The sequence below is a fragment of the Lipotes vexillifer genome, unplaced genomic scaffold (genome assembly GCF_000442215.2).
Source record: "Lipotes vexillifer unplaced genomic scaffold, Lipotes_vexillifer_v1.1 scaffold648, whole genome shotgun sequence".
Classification (NCBI taxonomy): domain Eukaryota; kingdom Metazoa; phylum Chordata; class Mammalia; order Artiodactyla; family Lipotidae; genus Lipotes; species Lipotes vexillifer.
Window position 1 is genome coordinate 2,577,756 of NW_006797096.1, and position 19,155 is coordinate 2,596,910.

The 19,155-nt window shown below is 38.0% G+C and overlaps 1 protein-coding gene across 1 annotated transcript in view; it reads right to left on the reverse strand.

Moving 5' to 3' along the window:
* The window catches only part of LOC103081113 (amyotrophic lateral sclerosis 2 chromosomal region candidate gene 11 protein), a 142,615-nt gene that overhangs the window by 97,771 nt on the left and 25,689 nt on the right, over window positions 1–19,155 (reverse strand). The window contains 4 exon segments of the mRNA XM_082931462.1: window positions 5,534–5,613; window positions 7,310–7,378; window positions 8,316–8,360; window positions 14,182–14,301. Coding sequence (XP_082787588.1) covers window positions 5,534–5,613; window positions 7,310–7,378; window positions 8,316–8,360; window positions 14,182–14,301 — 314 coding nt within the window.

Here is a 19,155-nt window from a genome sequence, read left to right on the forward strand (position 1 = left end):
GCAGGAATATCTTGACAAGCCCCATACCTGGATCCCTAAAATTTCACTGAGGTAGAAAGCCCTCGAATTTTATCAGACTTATTTCCCACCTTCAGACATGCAAATATCTTACCAATAAGTCTAGAATAGTGCCACTTCTTGCTCCCTAGGTTCAATCAGCATAATGTCATTACTGCAAGGGTGAGTGTGATATCTTACGTAAGAGAAAGTAATCAAGGTTCCTGTCTACTATATTATGACATAGGGCTGGAGAGTGATGTATCTCTGAGGTAGGACAGTGAAGGTATACTGCTGGTCTTGCCTGTGGAAATAAAACTGTTTTGGATGGTCTTTATTAACAAGTATGGAGAAAAAAGCATTTGCCAGATCAAGAGCTGCATATCAGGTACCAAGGGGTGTGTTAATTTGCTCAAGCAATGAAACTGCAACTGGTACAGCAGCTGCATTTGGAGTCACCACCTGGTTAAGCTTACAATAATCTACTGTCATTCTCCAAGATACATCTCTTTTCTGCACAAGCCAGATAAGTGAGTTGAATGGGGTTGTGATGGGAACCACCATCCCTGCACCTTTCAAATCCCTATGGTGGCACTAATCTCTGAAATCCTTCCAGGTATTGCTTTTCGTTTACTCTTAGTGGTAGCTCTCTCTAGTGGCTTCCATTTAGTCTTTTCCACTGTAATATCCCTCATTCCACAGGACAGGGAAGGTATTCACCAACTGTTGAATACATATATTCTAATTATGCATTCTGGAAGTGGGGAAATAACTATAGGATGGGTTTGGGGACCCACTGGGTCCCCCATGAGATGAATCAGAGTTAAAACTCCATTGACCACATGACCTCCATAAGCCCCTATTCTAACTGGTAGACAACAGTGACATTTTGGGTCTTCTGGAATTAGTGTCAGTTCAGAGCCAGGGTCCAGTAGTCTCTGAAAACTCTATTTCCTTTTCTCTGATGCATAGTTACCCTGGTAAAAGGCTGTAGTTCCTTTGGGGGAATGCTGGGAGAAAGATTAACATAATTTTTGGCACTGTACTGAGGTCTCTCCTCAAGGGGATCAGGCTTCCCCTTCATTCAAAGCGTTCTGGGTCTGTAAACTGGTTCAAACTGGGAATTGACTGAGGACCTCTGTTTTTATGATTTAGGTTAGACTTTTGTTCATTTGACCTAGAACTTTTCTGCTGATACAGATCAAGTAAGAATTTAGCAGCCTTCCTGTATATTCTATTTCTAGGAATATCATGATCAACTAGCCAATGCCATAGGTCGACATGAATCAGACTATTTTGGTTGCTGCTTTGACCCTGCTGTCCATCACAGTAACCACACCCACCTTGCCACTTCAGGATCCAATTCCTCCCAGCTCATTTAGGTTTTCCAGTTCAGTGACTGCAGTTCCCACTGGCCTACAGAGAAGAGCAATCACAGGGCTCTTCAAGGGTGGGGCTTCCCTCACAAACTTATTTGTCACCGTCATGGTGAAAGGTGTGTCCTCTGGAGCCTCCCAGAGTGAATAAGTATGTCCTAAATGACAGATCCATTCTAACACTACAATCTCCCTAAACCTTTGAATTCCTTCCTCTACATTAAACTAAAGTAGATCTGGCATTTTCAATTCACTCACAGTGGGCTATCTTTTGGTCCATGTTTCAGTAACCAACAAAGTGTTAGAGTCCTTTGTAACTCCCCAAGCTGCAAACTAAACGTAGAATCTCTGCTTATTGAGCCCATATCCATAAATTTGATATGATCCAACTTTATGATCCTGCCACCATTATCCCATACCTTTAATATCCCCATACCCTCACATGTCCCCTGGATTTTTTTTTTTTTTTTTGCGGTACACGGGCCTCTCACTGTTGTGGCCTCTCCCGTTGCAGAGCACAGGCTCCGGATGCGCAGGCTCAGCGGCCGTGGCTCACGGGCCCAGCTGCTCCGCGACACATGGGATCTTCCTGGACCGGGGCACGAACCCGCATCCCCTGCATCGGCAGGCGGACTCTCAAACACTGCGCCACCAGGGAAGCCCCCCCTGGATTTTTATATATATAAATTAGAAAACTCAAGCAGTTCTTTTTGGAGTGTAGTGTACTTCCACGTGGGTCACACTTTGAACCTCACCTTTAAGGGCTTGCTGGAACTTGAGTCTAGTTACAGGCCTAGAAGCAAAGGGGGGCCGTGGGGGTGAGTCTTGAGGAGAATCAACATCGTCTTGCATGGCAACTGCCTCAGAAGAGGCCATTACTATTTCTTCAAGTAATGCAGGGTTAATGCCCTCAGATGGGGTGGAAAGGCCACTACCACTTTTGCTGGGGGTGGAGAGGTCTCTTCCACTGGGTTTGAGAGGTCACTTCACCTGGCAAAGCAGATATATCAGAATTTATGGGCTCAGCATCCCCAGCTTCATCAGAGTCTTCTCCTATTTTCCCATTCCAACTTTAAGGGTCCCACTTATTCCCAACCAATAACCTCACTTTAACAGTAGACACCCTGTGAGGCTGGGAGCTCAATTTGCGTTGTAATTCAGGCAGCAGCAGGATGAAATTCTGGCTTCGATTTTCAGCAATCTTAGTATTATGGCTATAGGAGATAAGGGTCTCCTTCAGGGCATACATGGAAGATTTCAGGTCATTTACACAATGCTTGAGCTGGGAATTTGAATCCTTGAGCTCGTTCTTTTCTCACCTTTGTCCATCAACATTAGGAATACCCAGCCAATTCATTATTTCATTAGTTTGACAAAAATGTTTGAAAGTATCATATATATAGTCACCCATATCTTTGCTTCTTTGCTTTGATTAGGGGTATCCAGTGGGTGATATTTTTCACATCGCTATTGCCAGATCACGCCATGGACTATCAGTGTCTCTTTACCACTAGAAACAGAGTCATTAGAGTTTTTCAATCTATAATCGGATTAGAGAGCTAATTCCACAAACCCCAGAACCAATTCAGAAAACTTGTCCTTAATCTTCTGTTTCTCTAGAGTCACACTCGGTATCAAAATCTGTATTAGTGAGAGCTGTTCAGAGAAACAGAACCAATAAGATGGAGAGAGTGGGAGAGAAAGAGAAAGACAGAGAGAGAAGTTCATTATAGGGAATTAATTTAAGTGATTATGTAAGCTGACAAGTCCAAAGATCTGCAAGATGACTGGGCAACCTGGAGAGCCAGGAGAGCCAACGGTACATAGTTCTAGTCCAAAAGTCTGCAGACTCAAGATCCAGGAAGAGCTGATGCTTCCATTCAAGTCCGAAGGCAGGAAAAAGCCAATGTTTCAGTCAAAGGCAATAAGGCAGGAGGAATTCTCTCTTACTCAGGGAAGGGTCAGAAGTTTTGTCTGACTGATTGGATGAAGCCCACCCACATTAGTGAGGGCAATCTGCTTTACTCAGTCTGCTGATTTAAATGTTAATCTCACTCAAAACATCCAGAAAAATATTTGACCAAATATCCGAGCACCCCCTGGCCCAGTCAGTTTGACACACCGAATTAACTGTCACACCCACCAAGTCATCGCCTTAGTCCAGACTGTCAGTATCTCTCATGTAGACTAATGCAACAGCTTCCTCCAATCCAATACTAAGCTACTTCTGTCCATATTCAATCCTATTGATAGGATCACATAAAATGCAAGTTGATCATGGCATTTCCCCTACTTAAAATTCTTCAATGGTTCTACATCTGAAGCACTTCCAAATTTTTCCAATAAAGAACTCCTGTGGGTAGAGGACAGTGAAGGTCGCTGGAGGTGTAACAATGCAATCAGACACAAACCACACATCTTGGAATCATTTTGTTATCTTGAAAATTTGTGACTTCTTAATTCTACTGCATAATATATAAATGTTAATTTTAAGTAATATTTTCCCTCTCAAAATCTTTGAGCAAAAGTAATACTCCAGAAAGATGCACCATATCTTCCAGTGCTTTGTGTTGCCCTGACACACCCCTGAGGACTCAAAAGAGTAAAATTTACTCACATTTGAGAAGCATAAACCTACAGTGATGATGATGGTGATGATAAAACATTTATTACTTTAATAAGTAGCTAACAACTGAGAATTCTATTTGCTACCATGTTCCAAGTGCTTTATATCTAACTTATTTAATCATTACAATAACTCAATTGGGTAGCTGTTATTTTTATCCTGTTCAATAGATGAAGCACAAAGAGCCAAAGTAACTTGCCCAAGGTCACACAGCTAGTACCTGGCAGAGTCCATGTAGTCTGGACTCTAGAGCTTCACCTCCTGACCACCATATCTTGCCCGTGACCACTGCTTCATCTCATCTCCCATCGCTCCTTTCCTTGCTCCTATGCGCTTTGCAACCCACAACAAACTACTCACTGTTCCCCATTATAACATAGCCTCTTATGGCTCCCACCTTGTACTTATGTGCCGTCTTTGGGGAATGTGTCTCCTCGCCCTTACAAAATCAACCTGATGCACCACTACTCATTTTTCAAGTCTTACATCAAGCACTCTTTCTTTTGTGGATCCTTACTTGATAATACGTTCCTCCTAACTCCCCCAAGAAGTATGGGAAGTCCCTTGGCTGTGTCCCACAGACCTCTATGTTAACCTCTAGAAGGGCTCCATCTCATTTGTATTATCTTATTTTTTTTTACATGTTACCTTTGCATTAAACCATGAGGTACTTGAGGGCAGGGACCAAGCCTCATTTATCTTCATATTTTTAGTGCCTTGGGGGTATAGCAAACATTCAATAAATGTTTATTGAATCAATGGATAAATAAGGAAATAATAATCAATAAACATAAGAAAAACATTAAACTTTGCTATGTCAACAAATCACCAATACCAAATGGACAAAATTTATTCTTAATGATAATACCCAGTGCTGATCAGCACTTCAGAATATAATTTCCTATTCTATACCTAATTTCTTCAATCTCATTTCAAGTATTTTCCATTCCTTATTCTTGGATAGCACCAATAGATTAAATACCTCTCTTTCAGGTGCTCATTTTTCTTTGATCTATTTTTACTGTTGAAATTGCAAGACTAATTGACATACTATATGTTAAGTTACTTTTGGCCTGCTAATTGCATTTTTTTGACCATAGGCTTTTTGCTGAAAATTTGGAAGTAACAACTGGAGTGTGTGGAAGTGGGGGGTAATGCTACCATACTGCAGAGCAGAAAACTGGCAACTATTAGGCATATTGTTCTTAAAAGTTCCTCACCTCTTTCTGCAAAAGGAACATCTCACTGGCCAACTTTCCTCGTTAGGCTTACCCTCCCTTCCCTCCTTCAGCCATGAAGTTGGCAACCCTTCTCTTCTTTTCTTATCTCCAGACCTCCTCAACTCCTCTCTCCAGGGCTACACCCAGAAACTCAAAATATCTTCCCCCTTAAACAAAACAATTCACTGCTTTCTTTATCTTGGAGTCTAGTTCATTCTGGCCATGTCTTAAGACAACCAAAATTATCCATCAAATGGATTACATATTTTAAATGCCACATGATATAACTGTGCTAATAAGACTTTAACACTTACGTCACAGGGTCTGTTCTTTCTGGAGGTGGTGCAATATTCATAAACATAGATGGCCTAATAATTTTCTGAAGAGGTTTTAACTGAGGAAAATAATAAGTATATATTAACACTGTTTACTTACAATTCCAGTTCATCCTAATACTACTATCCCCCAGGACTTAAATGATATATATAAAGAGGAAAGGAATTAAGAGAGGAAGAATTAACATTGAGCACTAATTATCTGCCAATAATTTTGCATCTTTAATATTATTTAATCATCCCAATAATCCTATGAGGTAGATAACTATGCCTATTTTACAGATAATACTGAAGATCAGTAATTGTTCAAGGGTTACCCAACAGGCATGAGAGCCAACATTTGAATGCAACTTTATCTCCTCCAGTGCCAGTCCTCTTTATACATTATCATGATAGGTAAGTAGGGGACTATGTTACTGAAAAGTTCATGGACATAAAATCAAATAGAACTTTTATTAAATTTCCCACTCTTTTCCTTACAATGCCTTTGTTCCTAGTTTTTAGTAGAGTCCACCTACATAAAACAATACAGTATTTGCCCAGTCTTATTTGAAAAGGATCTATCTCCCTTAGAATGGGATTGTTACATGTTATATCCAGATATAACACCTATCTCTGAACTTGGTACTCATAAACTTTGTCACAAAAAGGACTAAGCCTTTTGTGACACAGTTTAGGACTGATTAGGGATCCCTATAAGACCTAATTTATGATAAGAAAATAGGCAAAATGAAAAGAAAGAAAAATCAAAGCAGAAAGGGGAAAAAGAAAAAAAGCTTCTGTCTAGTGGCTTTCATCAATATATTACTTACCTGTGATTCAGAATGTATTAAAAAACATTATGATATACCACAGGCAAAATTTAAAAATACATTTTACAGGGATTTCCCTGTTAACACACAGCAGTAGACTTATTTAATAAGACTGATGTACCGACTCTCAATTATTAATTCCTAATTAAAAAATAGCCAAGAATATGAAAAAGAGCAAAAACTGAAAATTAAAGATTATATGTAATAAAGATTATATGTATAGGGTCATTTCTCCTATATAACTGCAGTACTAATGGGACTGAATTTATAAATGCCCCAAAGCTGTGAAAGTACCCAGGGATATCAAGATTTCTCTCAAACACTTGGTAAGAATATATGTTGGTACATTTTTTCTAGAACAATTCCTTGAAAAGGCCATTACTGACAATGATTTCCATTCTAGGAATCCGGCCTGAGGACATAATGAAAGAAAAGGATATAGGTTAATGTTCAAAAATTTTCTCTGCAACATGGATATATGTAGTAAATTTAAAGGGGCAGGCTAAACCTAGGAAGATACCTTCTTTGGGCATATTACTCTCTTGATGAATCAAGAAGGGTTGATGTTGAAATAATCATGGGGAGAAAGGATTATATGTGATTAAAGTACAAAATATCTGAATAACATCAATGACTATTTTAATGGTTATTTTTAGATATAAAAATCCACATTCATTTCTTAAATACTTAATTTTGTTGTCAATTACGTAAGTGTGTGTGTACACGCACAGAAAAGTATTATAATAAGACATTTTGAATAAAATATTATTTAAAAATGTATAAACAAACAATGGTAAAGTTTCATTTTTCTTTAGGCTAGAGAAAAATGGTATTCTTTTAAAAATATTTTAAAGATTTTATCAAACTGGAAAGGATAGAGGCTCAGGAGGATGATTTAACTGAAGAGCTGCAGTAGAATTATTTTTAAAAGAGGGGAACTAACCTGATGTGAAAATCCATAACCAAAGTTTCCATAGGAGAACATAAATTCCACTTCTGCCCTGCAGATAAACTAAACATGTGCCAAATTTATTTTATTGTTTGATCAGAAAGATATTTTAATGGAGAGGTGATAACAAGTGATATTTTTACCTCACAAATCTATAAGTTAGAAAAACCAAAGCATGAATCTCTTGATTAAAAAAAAAAATTTACACAAGTAACTCCTATACGAGAATCTATGGCATTACTGAAATGTTAAAAATCTTACATTAAAGTTAAGGAATATTACGTGATTAAAATATGAAAAATATCAATTTACAATTGTGAATAGAATTATACAGAGATACATATATACATATGTATATATGTATTCATATCCATGTATATAATATTTTTAAGTATTTATTCACACTTTTCCCATCTCCACTTCCATTTTCAGATAAAATTTTGATTTAGACAAGTGATTTCATCTCTCTGAACCGCAGCTGGCTCATATGTGAAATGAAGGAGGGTGTCAGAGGTTATGCCCTCAAATGTCCATCATTCTGTTTTTTATGTTTCCTATCCCCGATCTAGCTATTGGCAGCAGAAGCCTCTCTGAGTAGATGATCAGTTAATCAAGATAATAATTTTTAAGTACTTAAAAAGGAATTCAAGTAAGAACTGTAAACAACTCTTTAGAAACTCCTTAAGGAGGAAAATAATATTTCCTCAATTCAGTATGTGAGGATCCTAAGGCTATGCAAAGAAGCAGCCAGAGGCGTTTTCCTCTCTTACCCAATGATTTCTAATTTTTGTGTTCACCATTTAGCAGTAAGATAGCAGCATTTTAAAAAACGGTGGAGATGAAGATTGTGAGCAAATATTATACGTTCTATTTAATATATTTCCATTAGTCCAAACAGTGACTGGTAGGGTAACAAAAGAATAAAAACAATATCAGAATAAAGTTACATGAAATGTTAAGTGTGTGCACAAAGCTCTGGAAGTTTCAGTAAAGTTCTTACTGTGCTTTTATTCAACATTCGGAGTTCTTCAGTAAAGCACCCTTTCTAGAAAAAGTAACAAACAATAAAATTCTTAAATATAGAATCACTGATGTAGTCCCTTGTATATTATCTAAATCATTTCATAAATTTAAAAAAATCAGGTAATGATGTTTAATGCACATATAAATTTAATAGCTAAAATACAAAAATAATGAATGTTTGGAAGAAAATAAAAATTCCAGGTTGTACCAGAAATAAATGTTAATATTTACATTTATGTTTTAAAGAAAAATGTTCCTGCTGCTTATACTTAGAGGAACTGCCAGGCCTGCACTCCTTTTGAGGGGTTAAACATGAATCTACATGATAGGCTGACTCATGACAGAACGGAGTGCTTCTCTCATCTCTTGGGGACTGTTGGGATCTTTTTTTTTTTTTTTTTTTTTTTTTTCGCTCGCTCTCACTGTTGTGGCCTCTCCCATTGCGCAGCACAGGCTCCGGACGCGCAGGCTCAGCGGCCATGGCTCACGGGCCCAGCGGGCGGCATGTGGGATCTTCCCGGACCGGGGCACGAACCCGTGTCCCCTGCATCGGCAGGCGGGCTCTCAACCACTGCACCACCAGGGAATCCCTGTTGGGATCTTTTTAACCAGGGAAACATTTGGTATCCTTGGTCACCATCTCTGATCATCTCTGCTGTGCTATGAGCCCTCCCATCTAATCCAACATTCAATGGTTCTCTTTCTTTCCAGCATTTTCCACTGTGGCTCATGGAACCCCCATTCCACAGCTGACAAGCAACCTTCCATCTTTAACTGCTCCACTAAACATTTCCAGCTTTCTTTAGCTCAGACCTGCCTCACCACTAAGGATGCTGCTTCCATTACAGACTCCTCAAGTGAAGGTCCACATATCTCAAGTTTAGGTGGTGGGGTAGCATCCTCCATACTCTCTTCCATTGTTTCCAGATATTATTATTTGTTATCTTATTATACAGATAAAAAGTTTTCCTCTTTTAAGGCTCATGCTCTCTGGAATGTCTTTCAGACATTCTGGTCACTAATTCTCATTTAGTGAAAACTTTGGCACCTGGTCTACATGTCCTCTGCACCCCCAAAACATAGCAATCCACAAGAACCTATTTAACACCTGTCCTCTCAGTTCCTGGTGAGGCATTATAATGAGGAAAATAACAGGTGGTGGTACAATGACAGACATCACACAAAATTAGCGTATCATATATATTCTTCATATAAAGTCACAAGATTTCTCAGAAAATTCATAAGTAATTGAAATTGATTTCCTTAATGATCCTGTCAACATGTTCTTTATAGCTTCTTGCTTTTTAAAGCTTCCCTTTTCCCAAAGTGGGGAGTGGAGAAACATCTTACTGTTCCAAGACTGCCTTTTTCTTCTCTTTTAAAAATGGTGTCTCTGCTTTTGATGGAAAACTCAACCTACTGATTCACCTCCCTCATATATAAGTAAACTTTTAGTCATACTTTTAACTATTGTAAATGTCTTTGAGTTATTTCTGAAGGTCCCACTGAGATCTACCCAACTGAGTCTGCATTGGAGCCAATTAAATGTTCATCCTGAATGTGCATCTAACTCATCCAAATCCACTGAGTTTTAGGCTTGCCTTCACCCAGCTCCACTGATGAGTTTCAATGTGTGACAATGAGCTACTTGGTTCCCTGTCCTGAATTTGATTCTGCTCCATCCAAAGCAAGTTACATGGCTAAACGCAGTAGTTGGGGTGGGGAGCACTGCAGACTACTCAAAGGTATAGATACCGGGAGGCATGATTCTTTAGGGGGCATTACTCTAACAATCTTCCACACCTTTGAATTTTCTATCACCTTTCTCTAATAATTACAGTAGCTATCAATCTTTCTAATTGTTGAAGTTATCACCTAGTCTTAGGCTCATCTGGTATGGATCATACCAGATGAATACAAACCAATGAATACAAATGGTACTGCAATTCATTTCAAAACCAATGAATACAAATGGTACTGCAATTCATTTCAAAATTAACATTACATTCCCTTCTATAATCAATACAGAAATATTATAAACTCCAATATACTTATATGCCTTAATTGGACCCCAGACCTTAACAATTAGCTTATGTTTCTGGTTCCTCCCAGAGCCTCAAAGAAATCCAAAATGCATCAGGGATAGGAAGGAACAAGGGATTAATGATACAAGTACAGATCAATCACTTTTTTCTTTTTTGGGCTGCATTGGGTCTTCGTTGCTGCGCGTGGGCTTTCTCTAGTTGCAGTGAGCGGGGGCTACTCTTAGTTGCAGTGAGTGGGCTTCTCATTGCGGTGGCTTCTCTTGTTGCGGAGCATGGGCTCTAGGTGCATGGGCTTCAGTAGTTGTGGCACGCAGACTCAATAGTTATGGCACACGGGTTTAGCTGCTCTGTGGCATGTGGGATCTTCCCAGACCAGGGCTCTAACCCGTGTCCCCTGCATTGGCAGGTGGATTCTTAACCACTGCGCTACCAGGGAAACCCCAATTACTTTTTTTTTATATAAAGTTATGCAAAACCTATTATGTGATTTATTTAATTCAATTCAGCATCTTTGTCCTCCCAAATCAGGCCAATTATATTCAGAAAGCAATTGATACCAATTGGTAATCATAAATAATACATGTGTACTTTCCAAGTATACAAGTGAGATAATTGTTGTACAATCAGATGGCCCTCCCATGCTTCCAAACATGATCTGTAGTTTGGGTCTTATCATCAGGTCTTTCCAACTCAACCAAGCACTAGATTTTACGAACCTGCATGAGGATTTCTACCATGGCTAGTAGTTCTATCATCAGGTGGTCTATAATCTATCCCTGCATGTGACCCAAATAGCAAATGATACAGCTCAAGCTTTAGAGACCAAAGAGATAAGCATAATTTTGTTGGCTAGCATTATAAATTGTAAAAGGCCTTTTAATTTATGAAGGCAGTCAAAGGGTACAAACTTCTAGTTATAAGATAAATAAGTACTAGAGATGTAGTGTACAACATGATAAAAACAATGAACACCATGGCATGTTATACATGAAAGTTATTAAGGGAGTAAATCCTAAGAGTTCTGCTCATCATAAAAATTTTTTTTCTCTATTTCTTTAGTGTTTTGTCTATAGGAGATGATGGATATTCATTAAACTTATTGTGGTAATCATTTCATCAGGTATGTAAGCCAAATCATTATGCTGAACACCTTAAACTTGTACAGTGCTGCATGTAAATTACATCTCAATAAAACCAGAAGAGAAAAAAAGCCCTCCTAAAAAGATGTTCAACATTATTAGCTGTTAGGGAACTGCAAATTAATACCACAATGACACTACACAGCCATCAGAATGGCTAAAATAAAGAATAGTGACACTACCAAATGCTGATGAGGATGCTGAGAAACTGGATCATTCATACATTTCTGGTGGGAATGTACAATGGCACAGCCACTATGGAAAACAGTCTGGCAGTTTCTTTAAAAATGGTACACACACACTACCTTATAACCCAGAAATTTATCTGAGAAGCGAACACTATATTCACGCAAAAACCTGTGAATATAGTAACTTATTCATAACCACCAAAAACTGGAAACAACCCAGATATCCTCCAATGGGCGAATATTTAAACAAATTGTGGTACATTCACACCATGAAGTACTTACTACTCAACAACAGAAAGGAATGATCTATGGATACATGCAGTAACCTGTATGCTTCTCCAGAGAATCACGCTACGTGAAAACACGCCAATCTTAAAAGGTTACATTGAGAAAATTACAGAAATGAAGAACAGACTGGTGGTAACCAATTGTTAAGGAAGGGTAAGGGCAGAAAGGAAGTGGGTGTAGCTATAAAAGGGCAACATAAGGGATCCTTGTATAGATGGAAACGTTCTGTAGTTTGGTGGTTATACTTACCATAGTTTTGAAAGATGTTACCATCAGGGGGAAAATGAGTATATAGGATCATGCTGTATTATTTCTTTCAGCTGCATGTGAATCTATAATTATCTCAAAATAAAAGTTTAAAAAAAGGTCACTTGGCTATTTAAGGTGGGCCAAACTCATCCATGGGACTTATTCTCCCATTAGGCCTAGTCTGAATAGGGCTGGATACAAACTAAATGCAAAACATTTGTCTCATAGTTCTTATCTTCCTCTATTGTCTGATGTCCAGATGCTTAAATATTATTATAGAACTGTCAGCCCAAGCCAACGTCAAGCCAATAAAAGTGCATCAAAAAAAAAAAAAAAAAAAAAGACCAAAGTCCTCATGGTAAACTTTGTACTTCTGGGATCTGAGTTTTGGCCAAAAGGGGGTAACTGAGAAATTCTAATAAGGAAAATGATGTAATATTTAATTAAGGTAGAAGTGCCTGTAGAAGAATTCTGACAGATAATACACAGAGGTAGCATATACCACAGCTAAAACCATAAGGCTTTGGGGGGAAATCCATAGATAACCAAAATTTCTTTCTCTGGTAACTCTGATCAGTAAATAACATGGTCTCTTTACCTACGATGTAGCAGTTCATCATAGAGACTCATAGAGGGCAATTCATCATAATGTAGAGACTTTCTGCAGATACACACTGGAAGATATATTCAAAAACAAATTCACTGCAGCAATGTGCACAATAGTAAAAAACTGAAAACAACCAAAATATCCATTGAAAAATTATAGATAGGGCTTCCCTGGTGGCGCAGTGGTTGAGTCCGCCTGCCGATGCAGGGGACACGGGTTCGTGCCCCGGTCCGGGAAGATCCCACATGCCGCGGAGCAGCTGGGCCCGTGAGCCATGGCCGCTGAGCCTGCGCATCCGGAGACTGTGCTCTGCAACAGGAGGGGCCGCAACAGTGAGAGGCCCGCGTACAGCAAAAAAAAAAAAACATTATAGATAAATAAACTGGGGAATACTCTCACATGGAATGTATACAGCAGTGAAAAAATGAGTACTAGCTAATGAAATTAAGTGTATTAATCTTAGAAACATAATATGTTTAGAAACACAAAAAATACTATTTTTTTGTAACTTACATTAAGTAGTAAAACTATGAAAAGAGCAAGAGAATATTAAATATAAAGTTCAGAAGAATCATTATCTTTTCTTGGAGGAAAGGGCAGGCGGTAGTAGACAGCGAGAGAGAAGGAACTACAGAATCTGTGTACAAACTCCGCCTAAAACTTTGGCTGACTCCTAAATGACACATGCACAGGGCAGACTGCTAGCAGCCCAGCTAAAGATAAAAGAACTGAAGTGCAACTGGTGCTCACAATTAAGAGAGTTTGTGGTTTGGGTCTCCTTTAGAAACATCTCAGAAAACAAAATGAAACAAACAAACAAGCATGCTTAGCCTTTTACGTTGTTAGGTTGTATCACTGCCCTTCCAGAAAATAAATTTTTAAAAACATAGAGAACAAACGTATGGATACCAAGGGGAAAATGGGTGGGGGATGGGATGAGTTGGGAGATTGGGACTGACAGTACATACACTATTGATACTATGTATAAAATAGATAACTGGTGAGAGCCTACTGTATAGCACAGGGAACTCTACTCAGTGCTCTGTGGTGACCTAAATGGAAGTACAAAAAAGAAGGGATATATGTATACGTATTGTACAGCAGAAACTAACACAATATTGTAAGGCAATTATACTGCAATAAAAATTTTTTAAAAAACATTATGCTGTTACCAACTAACTTTTTTTTTGAGCCAGAGGAAGACACTGTTTACTAAGCACATAACACAGATAATAAGCAAAAGGAGTCCATCAGGTACAGATAAATCTTAACAACAAACACCAACTGGACAATGTGATACCAAGGTGAAAAAAATTTTGATACATACCTGAATTACTTCATAAAGATGTACCTGAACACTCCCTAATAAGAGAAGATATTTTGCACTGTCATGTTGCATTAGTTCTAAGTAAATATTATTCTTCTCATCATCTTGACGTCGAGGAACCTTGATACAAAATACAAATGAAAAGAAGCATTAAATTTTCAGTCTGAGTTTCAGACATAATTTCTGAACAAATACATCCATAAAATACACTTTTTGAAACACCCATTTTTTGGAAACACCCATTTTTTGGAAACACCCATTGCCTATACACTCTCTTCTTAACTCTACTCAAAAGTTTAGCCTAAATACTCTACTGAAACTACATTATCAAAGGTAGTCCAGTAACCAACATCCAACCCAAATAATCTAGGTAATCCAAACATTTAATACCAAAAGACATCCAACATCCTTTTCTGTCTTTTTTCTTTTACTTTTTGATAAAGTGTATATCATTGTCTCAGCTTGAAACTCTCTTCCAACCTTGAGCTTTGTAACACAATACCATTATTATAAGACCTTTAAAGTTCATATACTCTTTTGCTAATTTGAAATAAATCTCATGCCTCCCCACCCTAATATTCTAGGTGCCTTTAAAAACATTTTTAATTGAGATATTATTGACATATCACATTGTATTACTTTTAGCTGTACAACATAATGATTTGATATTTGTATAAATTATAAAATGATTATCACTGTAAGTTTAGGTAATATCCATCATCACACAGTTACAATTATTTTCTTGTGATGAGAACTTTTAAGATCTACTCTCTTAGCAACTTTCAAATATATAATATCTTATTGTTAACTACAGTCACCATGCTGTACATTAGATCTCATGCTGTACATTAGATCTATTTATCTTGTAACTGGAAGTTTGCACATTTTGACCACCTTCATCCATTTCACCCACCCCCAAACCCCACCTCTGACAACCACCAATCTATTTGTTCTCTTTAACTATGAGTTCATTTTTTTTTTCTTTCTTCTTTTTTTTTTTTGGCTGCACCACACGGCTTGCAGGATCTTAGTTCCCTGACCAGGGATTGAACCCGTGTCCTCAGCAGTGAAAGCATGGAGTCCTAACCCCTGGACCACCAGGGAATTTCCTCATTTTATTTTTTTAGATTGTCCATATAAATGATCATACCATATTTGTCTTTCTCTGTCTGACTTATTTCACTTAGCATAATGCCCAAATCCAACCACGTTGTTGCAAATGGCAGGGTTTTTTTCTTTTTTACGGCTGAATAAGATTTCATTGTGTATATATACCACATTTTTCTAATCCATTCACTGTGGATGGACACTTAGGTTGTTTCCACGTCTTGGCTATTGTAAATGCTGCGAAGAACATGAGGGTGCAGATACCTTTTTGAGATCATGATTTCAATTTTCTTTGGATAAATACCCAGATGAGGAATTGCTATCATCTGGTAGTTCTAGTTTTAATTTTTTGAGGAACCTCCATATTTTTTTCCACAGTGGCTGCAACAATTTACATTCCTACCAACAGTGCACGAGGGTTCCCTCTTCTCCACACCCTCACCAACATTTTACCAGGTGTGGGGTGATATCTCACTGTGGTTTTCACTTGTATTTCTCTGATGATTACTGATGTTGAGTACCTTTTCATGGACCTGTTAGCCATTTGTATGTTTTCTTTGGAAGAATATCTGTTCAGATCCTCTACCCATTTTTTTGTTTGCGGTACGCGCGCCTCTCACTGTTGTGGCCTCTCCCGTTGCGGAGCACAGGATCCGGACGCGCAGGCTCAGCGGCCATGGCTCACGGGCCCAGCCGCTCCGCGGCATGTGGGATCCTCCCGGACCGGGGCACGAACCCGTGTCCCCCGCATCGGCAGGTGGACTCTCAACCACTACGCCACCAGGGAAGCCCGAGACTCTGGGTTTTTATATCTTCCTCTAAGAACTACTGAGTTCTTTTCTGGAAGGCAATCAACTACTGGAAGATCATCTTGATTCTATGAAAAAGTCTGAGGATAGGTCTGTTTCACTTTTTGTCCTTAGTCCTAGTAGGTTTAACCCTTACTCTTAGGACATGATCCTTATTCCTAAGACCTGGCCTTTCTGGGATCTCAACTGAATACTAAGCATGTTCAACAAGTTCTCTCCACTTTAGCTGCATCAGACTCCAATGACTCTGAATTTGTGACTTCCGAAATCTCTATTCAGCTCTCAGCTCTCCAGCACTTGTTCTCTGTAATTTCTCCTACAAACTCCCCTCGCACGTGCACACTTTAGGATCCAGCCAAGAACCTGAGTGGAAAACCTACACAGATTTCTAGCGCTCCTTATCTGCTGCTCCCTCCTCTCTAGTACCCTGCTTTACAAATTCCAGCCACCTTAGCAGCCCAAAACTCATCTGTTTCCTCTGCTCAGCCTCTGCTTCCTCCACCCAGAAAGACTGTTACTTTCTGCTTGGGTTTCACTTCTCTGTGCCAGATTTGCTGCCAGACAGAAAGCTATTGTAAACGTGGAGTTCACCTCTTGTGCTTCCCTTCTCTTAAGGATTGCAGCCCTCCAAATTCCCATTGTCAAATACCAAGAAATAGTTGCTTCATATATTTTACTAGTTTTAGGGTTGTTTAGAAGAGAAGAGTAAATCTACTCTCAGCTGCTAAGGCATGGCCAGAACAGAAATCCTCTACTATTCATTCTTTGATGTGAGTTTTGTTTTAACATCACTTACCCAAGAGCTTTCCAGAACAATTAAACTAGGTTAAATCCACTTGCTATTCCTTTTTATTTTGGGGTGTGTATGTTTTTATTTTTAACCTAGATCTACTTTGTAAGCTTTAGCAAATTAAAGTCCTAGAGTATATACAGTATAATTTTATTTTATCCTAGTTAGGTAGTACATAGTTTAAAAGTCAAACAGTTTTACAATGGCTAAATCAAAGAAATGTTTTCTCTCCCACTTGTATTAACCGTTTTTCCCCCTATATTTTAGGATGTTTCAACATCTTAAACAACTTGCTGGCCAGGGAGAGAATTTCCCTCCCCGGGCTAGCCAGATCCTAGAGATAGCAAAGGGCTTGGCTTGATAGTAGCACATCTTTCATAGGCTAACTAACCAATCTCAAGTCTATAGCCCTAACCACCTCCTTATCTCTCACATGGAACCAATATTTCCCCTGCCCTAAATCATCCCAGGGCCAGGTACCAGGCAACTAGAGACTATACTACAGCCCAAAGCCTGCTGGAATTATTCAGACTAGCCAATCCTAAACTGTTGAATTCCACCCTGCATTACCTTTCTCAAGGCAACTCCAATAAAGGTTTTGTCTTGGGCTCTCCCCTTGCTTCTGTCTTCTGCCTCCTGACCACCCTGAAACTTCTGGGGTGGTGTGGTGTGGTGTGTCCCTTTTTTTCAGGAAATATAAATAATAAATTCTTCTTTCAACAGCATTACCCTCTCTATGTCGTCATTCAGTCATATACCTCCATAAATTCGATCCCAGGTATAATTTAGTACACTACCCAACCCACTACCTAATTTTCACTCTTCAGAAGCCACCTTTCAACCTTTTTAAGGGATTTCCTGGTTTGGGGCATAAAATCATGTTACTAATTACTTTTTTTGTTTGTTTTAGTTTTTAGATACTATCTATTTTTTTAACTGAAGTATAGTTGATGCATAATATTATATAAAGTACAGGTGTACAATATAGTGATTCACAGTTTTTAAAGGTTATACTCCATTTATAGTTATTATAAAATATTTGCTATATTCCCCATGTTGTATAATATATCCTTGTAGCTTGTTTTATACCTAATACTTTGTACCTCTTAATTCCCCATCCCTATTTTGCCCCTCCCCCTTCCCTCTCCCCACTGGTAACCACTAGTTGGTCCTCTGATCTATGAGTCTTCTTCTTTTTTGTTATATTCACTAGTTTGTTGTATTTTTTTAGATCTCACATATAAGTGATATCATACAGTATTTGTCTTTCCTGACTTATTTCACTTAGCATAATGCCCTCCAAGTCCATCCATGTTGCTGCAAATGGTAAAATTTCATTCTTTTTTATGGCTGAGTAGTATTCCATTGTGTGTATGTACATGTATATATGTATGTATGTATATATATCTTCTTTATCCATTCATCTGTTGATGGACATTTAGGTTGCTTCCATATCTTGGCTACTGTAAATAATGCTACTATGAACATTGAAGTCATGTATATATCATCTACTGACTGCTTATTGTGGAAGAAAAATATTCACTCTCAACATCCTCCTCCCACAATTTTCACGTTTCTTTTCCCCTCAGTCCTCCAGTATATTATGTATCATTTTTTTGTTAGAATAATACTTAGTGTTTATATTATTATGTATATGTAACTATTTTTCAGGGTTTAATAATATACTTACAATGATCGTATTTCTTGCCCTGTATCATTTTTTAATTTCCCTGGAGTTAATATGTGTCTTGCTTTTTTTATGTTTCTTTGTTTGCTTGTATAATTTTCTATGTAAATATTACTAGGTCATTCCCAAACTTTCCATTAGAGTTCCACTAAAACTCTCCTCTTATTATACTCAAACTATAGCTCCTATTAAAATAAATATAGGAAAAATATTTTGATTATGCTAAAAATCACCCTATTACTTTATATTGTTTTCCAGTATTAATTTCAAGTTTTATTTAAATGGACATATAGCCACAAAATTATTGAAAACTTGGCAATGAAGTCTAGGAAAATTACTGGCAAAGCAAAAGAAAGAATATGGATTGCCTCTAGCAAAACAATGCTTTTTTTTAAAAACTATGTTTAAAGAACTGTCTTCAATACTCAACAGTTAAGCAAAATGAAGTTTGAAAAAATACATATATATACATATATATGGTATAGAGGAAATGTTTTAGGGTTTCACTAAAATTCAACTAATGTAATAAAACTATCAGGAAACAACTGGACTAATCAAGGAATCCTACAGCTAAATGAAAG